Source organism: Atta cephalotes, assembly GCF_000143395.1.
Source record: "Atta cephalotes unplaced genomic scaffold scaffold00023, whole genome shotgun sequence".
In the NCBI taxonomy this organism is placed as follows: domain Eukaryota; kingdom Metazoa; phylum Arthropoda; class Insecta; order Hymenoptera; family Formicidae; genus Atta; species Atta cephalotes.
This window is the reverse complement of record NW_012130087.1, coordinates 371,037-378,485: the sequence shown is the minus strand read 5'-3', so window position 1 is coordinate 378,485 and position 7,449 is coordinate 371,037. Positions and strand designations below refer to the sequence as shown.

At 30.0% G+C, this 7,449-nt stretch overlaps 2 protein-coding genes across 2 annotated transcripts; one reads left to right on the top strand and one right to left on the bottom strand.

Annotated features, from left to right (window-relative positions):
- The first annotated feature begins 1,374 nt into the window (after positions 1–1,374).
- On the top strand, positions 1,375–3,808 carry LOC105619792. Its single transcript, XM_012201309.1, has 5 exons — positions 1,375–1,587; positions 2,444–2,705; positions 2,771–2,862; positions 2,925–3,117; positions 3,510–3,808. Exons 1-5 carry the CDS (start codon positions 1,375–1,377, stop codon positions 3,806–3,808), a joined length of 1,059 nt encoding a protein of 352 aa, XP_012056699.1.
- Positions 3,809–3,954: 146 nt separating this feature from the next.
- LOC105619791 (39S ribosomal protein L32, mitochondrial) lies at positions 3,955–6,029 on the bottom strand. The gene is made up of 4 exons (XM_012201308.1): positions 5,954–6,029; positions 4,881–5,129; positions 4,434–4,576; positions 3,955–4,308 (listed from the first exon to the last, which is right to left on the bottom strand). Exons 1-4 carry the CDS (start codon positions 6,027–6,029, stop codon positions 4,189–4,191), a joined length of 588 nt encoding a protein of 195 aa, XP_012056698.1. The 3' UTR covers positions 3,955–4,188.
- Between the last annotated feature and the right edge of the window lie 1,420 nt (positions 6,030–7,449).

Sequence of the window (7,449 nt, the reverse complement as noted above, 5' to 3'; positions counted from 1 at the left end):
ATATATATATATATATATATATATATATATATATTTTTAGAAATTCTGTAATAAAATTTTGTGGTCTTATTTTATACAGGATCTCATCGAAGTTCATTATAATCTCATAATAATATATGTAAAATATATTTAGGCTATAATAATAAGTAGTGTTTATCGATTTTTGCAGAAGCAGATTCAAGCCACTCGAATTTTTTTTAAAATATGATGTTGCAAATGGTAATACAATAACTAATCAATTTATCACTTTTCTGTAAAAACGGGAGATTAATTGGCTACGCTGACGTGGGCTGTTAAGGGCCGTGTACATGGAACTAATAAGTTATAAAAAATTTATATCAATCACTATCGAACATAAGAAGAACAATCGACTATGGATGCTTTCTAATAAGGATATAGTCAGACATAATATAACACAGTGAATCATTACATCCTTGTTTCTCTATTAAACAAGGATGAAACGATACACAGTATGTTGTATTCTATAACTCAATGCAAGTTTTGTTATCGTTATAACGTCGTTGCACAGCTTTTTTATCAAGGTAAAAAAGCATAATGATGTTATAACAATAACGAAACTTGAAGTTACAGAATAGCTTGGAATAGCCCTGCAAGCCTTGCTGGAAAGTACCCTATAGTTGGTGAATTTTTTATGGCTTACTTACTATTTCCATTGCACATAGACTTTCTAATGTCTGTTTTCACCAATGTAGTGTTCTAAAGATTAGAAAAAGACGAAGAATAAGTTGAATTGAGATTAAAGTTAATCTACATTGGTGGAAATGAGCATAAAAGACTCTTAATTTATAAAATAACTTATTCTTTTTTAACTGAATTTTTACCATTCTGCAGAGGAAAAAAGAAAAGAAATCGTGCAAGAAACTCAGCTCGTACAATTGAAAAGAACAGTCTTTTACATTGGCAGCAGTGCGATAATCGAACCAGCTGTTATCGCTGTAACGTCATATTTTAAAAGCACAATATGGCACAGACCCCCCCTGCCGTTGTTCCAGCAGGAAAACATTGGAAAATGGGGAATTACCGATGTCGCCTTATTCCGCGGTAATATAACGACTCTCGCAAATGTTAGCAGTGTGGAATAGCACAGAAAATACTTGTTATTTTTCATCGAGGGAAGCCGAGGCCGGCGTGAGCTTATTTGGAGCATACTTGTAGCCTTGCAAACAAAATGTGAGGGCTACCTAACCTCGTATTCATGGCAAGTGAATATACGAATACGTTCTCGGTAAGGCAGGTGATAAAACTTCGTTGAGGAAGTTAGCAGAGCGCAAAACGTGTTAGAAGAGACAGAGTGTGAAACGATTGTCGCCTCGATTTAAACGACGAATTCTCCGTCGATCGACGTGTCACACGATGAACGTCGAGAATGTGGAGAATGATACCTTTGGATCATACTGTGCGCTGTTGGTCGCCTTCAAGACCATGAAGGAACGTTGCCAGCAATTGCAGACACGATTGGCGACAGTGGAGGAAGAGAATATGTGTCTTAGACTTGAATGTGGCAGAGACATGACTACAGCTGTTGTCAAAGACAAAAGTGATAAATCTACACTGCAAACTCTGCAGGTTCGTTAAGTCAATGGCTGTGTTCAGCAGAGAAAACAATTTTGTAATTGTTAGAAAATTCTTTAATATAATCGATTTAGATTCAAAGAAATTTAAAAGCAAGATCAGTCATACTAAAGAATTTTACAACAATTGTAGAGTTGCTTTCTCTACTGAATGTAGCCAGTGGCATTCAGGAGAATATTTATTTTGCAACCGTTGGAAATTTTCTTTACTAAAATAATTTTTCTAAATTTAAAAGTATAATTCAATCAATACAAAACTACTTTGACAAGAGTTGACTTGCTGAATTCAATCAATCAATTAGATAACAAATAATTGAAGATTTTATCCCTCAAATTGTGCTACAATACTCAAAGTACAATGCAGATTGTAAAAGAGATTTATTGTCAAGAATTTTAAAATCTTTGAAAGTGACCTTTTCTATTGTTTTTCAAGTAGTCTCTTCTTTTCTATTTTGCCATGAGATTTGTTTAGTTCTTTTCGTTGTTTAAAAGCTACACAATTAAGAACAATACAATAAACATATGAAACATTAACATTAATATTGTTTAAAGTACAATAAGTTTTGTGTACTTATTTCTTTCAGTAATGTGAAACTAAAGAAGAGATATAAAAATGAAGGATTAAGGAATTTTTTTCATTGTTTCACATTTGCATTTGTGATATTTATACACACTTACAGATACAATGTGTATTATGTACTTACAGATACAATGTGTATTACGTTGAAGCATTTTTGATTGGTTAATTGATAAAATTCTTCTTGTGGTCAATTAAATCCTTCAAAGCATTTGTAACTTTTGACTATATCCTTAATGATATGTATTTAAAAATTTACATTTTTGGATTATAGGAAAAGATAGAGGAACTTACAAAACAAAAGTCTCAGTTGTCTCATCACATTTTCATGGTAGCAGCAGAAAATCGTCAGTTATGGAACAGGTTAACAAGATTGACTAAAACTAATAAATCATTAGGTAGCCAGTTAACGAAGATCTCGGATACGCTTAAACAGCATCCTACTACACAGCCGTCTGACATTATTTCATACAACTTTCGCGATGTGGCTAATTTAAATAAACATGATGCTAAGACATATTTATTAACTACAGATGGTTAGTATCGATTTGAAATCAAACATACTATACTCAATTTCTTGTTACAATTTTTGTTGTTTCAGGTGAAACAGAACAAAGCTTAGAAGAAATATCTCTTCGACTAATAAATAGTATTATGTTAGAAAAGTCAGATCTCGAACAGCAATGTGCAGAGGTAAAGAAATAAAATTTATAATCATTTAACATCTTTTATGTAATATTTGTTGTTTCATGCAGATGATGCAGTTAAACAATAGTTCTGAATTAAATTTACAAAATGTTGGTTTCACATATCCAGAAGATTCTGACACAGATTCGTTAGAGCAACTAAAACAGCACGAAATTCGATTATCTCAAACCAAGGATGCCTTACTTGGACAACAAACTAGGTTAAAAAGGACCTTACAGAATCTTAAAAAAATGAGGAAAGGTAAGACTCAATCAAGTATAGTCAATTTAATCGATTATCATTATTTTTTATGGTATTTGTTGACACTAGAAACTGTATAACATTCGGCTATAAATAATTTTGTGTTAAATCTTCAAGAAAGAAAGATATACTGTTTCTCTGATATATACTATCTTACTTTAACTTATACTGACTTATATACTTTAACATATATTTCTCATCTATAATTTCTCTTCTATAATTTTAATTGAGATTATAGAGTGAACAGTATAAGTGATTGGAGTGATAGTATAATATATATACAGGGAGAAACTATATCTTTCTCTCTTATAGGATTTTTATAGAATTGCTTGTGACTAGACTCTAGTTGACACTATGAAAAATCTGAAATTAATCAATTTCAAATGTTTCAGGAATGATATGTAATAATTGTCAAAAAAATGCAAATAAAAAGATGTGCCAAACAGGTACACAATTTGATTCCGATGATAATTTTAAAGAACATCGAGCTACTCAGACTAGTCCCATGTCTCCGAGTCTTTCTATGGAAAAATGTCCTAATCTGAACGATAATATAGATGTTGAGATCAATACATGCCCATTGTGCGGAATTGTTTACGAAAAATCCATACCGTTTGCGGAATTCCATGAACATGTCTTAAGCCATTTTACCAAGGAAATGTCTACAGAGGATTTCGAGTTAGTACATTGATTTTAAAATCAAAACTAGTGATGAATCATTCATACGAAATTTTCTTCAGATTTTAACATATATAAGGAAATTTATGGTGATTGGGAAATATTGAAATAGATAAAAACTCGATGACAGTAGTATAATTTATATAAACGAGACAATACTGTAAGTTGCAAAAGTATTTATTTTTGTATCAATAAACACAATCATGAAATGAAAATGAAATATTTTTCCTCGCAAAAAGGATACTAGAAAAAAATGAATATTTACGTAATAAAATATTTTTTTAATCTCCAAAAATCGCGAATATTAATTCATTTCTCAATAGATGTATTCTTTACATTTGTAATCATCTAAGCTTTTGACTATAAAAGATTAAACCTGATTTCAAATGCACTTTACGAAAGATTAGTAAGTTTAACATCCTTTTTATCCGATGGTTCCTGTGATGTTGGTTCCAGCAAATTCTGATGAAACCATGAAGGTCTTTTCTTTGGCATCTCGACTATTCTTTGATTCTGAAATTAAACATATATTAAACTCACACATTTAACAAGTAAGCAAAATTAAACTCTATATTCTATAAACTCTATATTCTACTCTATAAATTAAACTCTATATTGATAAAACATATTATTAATACCTTCCAAAAATCATCTGTTTTAGACTCCTTTTCTCCATCATATAATACAATTACATTTTGTTCTACTGGACTTAGACCCAATTCCTTTTGAATAGCATCTTGCATTTCTTTAGTTTCGAGCTTTACTTTTTCATAACAATGTCCTATATAACAAACAGATACATAAATTGCAAATTTTCCTTACACATTCTTATATTTACGAATATGTAGAAAATTATTTTATAATATTTTTCATAATCTATAACAGGCCTATTTGAGTTCTGGAGCTAAAATGTCATTGACTCAAAAAAATTCAATGTAAAATTGAACAGGCCTGATCTATGGCTGTGTTTTAAAATTCACTATCAGTAAATACGTTACGTATAATATACATAATGTAAACTATAGATTTTCAGCGCTGGCAGTAAATTTTAGAACACAGCGTATATCTTATTAGATAATATTTACCACATAGACGACCAGCTTCATAATGATGACCACAATTCACACATGATAATATATTCGTTTTTGCAATAGGTGGCTTCCATACATATTTCTCTACTCCAAATCTTCTCTTATATCTTATATCCAGACTACGTCTTTTTTTTGGAACTGCCCATAAGAAGCCAATGTCAAAAATTTCTTTTAGACTATTGAAATGGTTTTCAGATTTCGATTCATTCAAGAAACTGTTGCAATCAACTGTACATAGTGATCCTATAACAGAAAATTGAAAAGCTTTTTAAATTTCAATAAGTGTGTCAACAAAATATATTTCATTTGGCATATTATTAAAAATGTACGTAATTATGCAGAAAACGGCCGACCTCACTGATTTTAATGAAATTTATAGGCTCATTCGACGCGTTTTTGCACAAAATGAACAGATCTGGTAGAAAAAAGTGTCGCTCTGTCTCGCACACTGAGATATTAAGCATTAAAGTTCACAACTATTTGGATTACGAAATCTGTATTATAGCATTTGTAACCAATGGAGAAAGTAGTGCGAGACACCCTGAATTCGACATGGGTTTTTACTGTCTCTAAAAAGACTGTTCTTACTCTACTATCACTCTACTATCTTTATGGATTATATCTTTATAGGTTAAAAATATTTCAAGCAGACAAGTCTAAGTTGCAACTTTTAGGCGATTAGGTCCTAAGAGGGTAGGATATGTTATTTGCTTAATGTTCGGGACGATGTAGCCGCCGTATTTATATATATTTCCTAACTGAATAATTGTGAACTTTAACGCTTAATATCTCGGTTCGTGGGGCAGAGCGACACTTTTTTTTGCCAGATTTGTTCATTTCGTGCAAAAATCTGTCAAATGAGCCTAATTTCGTTAAAATTGGTGAAGTCGGCCGTTTTCTGCATAATTATCAAAATGTATAATATTATCGATGCATAGAACTAATTTTTTAAACTTTAGTTGAGGTTAGGAAATATAAAAAAATGGTAAAAAGAGAGTATCTTATTTATATTAACTTTTAAAATTCAATTACTAAGAATACGTTTATATGTATTAATTTTCAGTTACCTGGAGGAAAACCACGACCAAAAATAATTTGAATTGCTTGTTCAAATTTTTGAATAGCTAAACTTAACCTATTCATCGTGCTACCAATTATTGTACTAGTCAAGATCAGTAATCACGAACATCTCCAACAGCATCGCTGTTTATACAGTAGATTTAAAGATAATAGCAGAATGTTGACAATATCGACTGTTAATATAAATTTCTCGACTGTCGATATTTAAAATATATATATAAATAAAATATATATAAACAATCGTCTGTAACATCGGTATAAATTCATGATTTAAATATACCGGATGCCCCAAACCTACCATCCTACTTGCTAATGGCAAAACCATGAAGTTATTTTGTGATGAAAATTCTATAAATATCAAATTGTCAAGACTATAATAAATAATTTTTAAATTAATAATTTAAAGTTATATTATATCGCGCTTTTAGGTATGTGGCATTTTGCGTGGTACATTGTTAAAACAAAATTTATTAAAATTTCCATCTCAAAATGATTTCAGGAATCTTAGAGTGGTTATCATTATGCAAATGCTTCAAAAATAAGAATTTATAGCATAATATATATCCATATAATTTAATAGTCAGGCCTTCCCAACAAAATGAATCCTATGAATCCATTTCAATTCATTTCAATCCATTCTCATTTGCTGGATTAATATATTTAAGGCCTTAAATTTATTTTCAAGTGCTCTACGAATTATTTTATTAACTACAAAGCATCATAAGATGAATTTAAAGAAGCCTTAAATATTAGACTTAAATATTAATCTATAATGAATACCACTGAACTAGCAAACGAGAATGGATTGAAATGAATTGAAATGGATTCAGATTTTCAGAAATATTGATTCATGAATGTTGAAATGAATACTTTTCAATCCTGAATGCATTTTTATTTATTTATAGGAATTTCATGGAGCATATCTCTATGCCTTTCAATCTAAAAATAATATTAGCTTTTTTTGTGCATTGTGAATACTGTTCAATTCAAAATTTTGAATAGGAAATGCAGTTTTTCAATTTAATTGTATCCAATGGAATCTATTTGAATACAATTGAATCCAATTAAATCCAAAAAAAAAAGTATTCGCTATTTAAAATATGCATTCGAATAGAAAAAAAATTTCAATCCATTTTCAATCCATTTAAAAAAAATTTCAATCCATTTTAATTCATTCTCCTTTGCATAATGCAGATAGCAGATTGCCATCATTTTCTGTTCGAACCTGCTGACAGTCTGCTAGAAGACTGCAGACATTTTGTTATCTGGGTAGATAATATATATAATTATACTTAAGGTTTCCTTAAATTTATATCTTTAGATGCTCAGTAGTTAAAAATAATTAGTAATAAAAAATAAACAGTAGTTAAAATAATTCGTAGAGCATCTGAAATAAATTTAAAAAAGGGCTTAAATATATAAAGCCTTATGAATACAAACACTAATTATACATACTTATGATGCATTGATATTGTGTACTTTT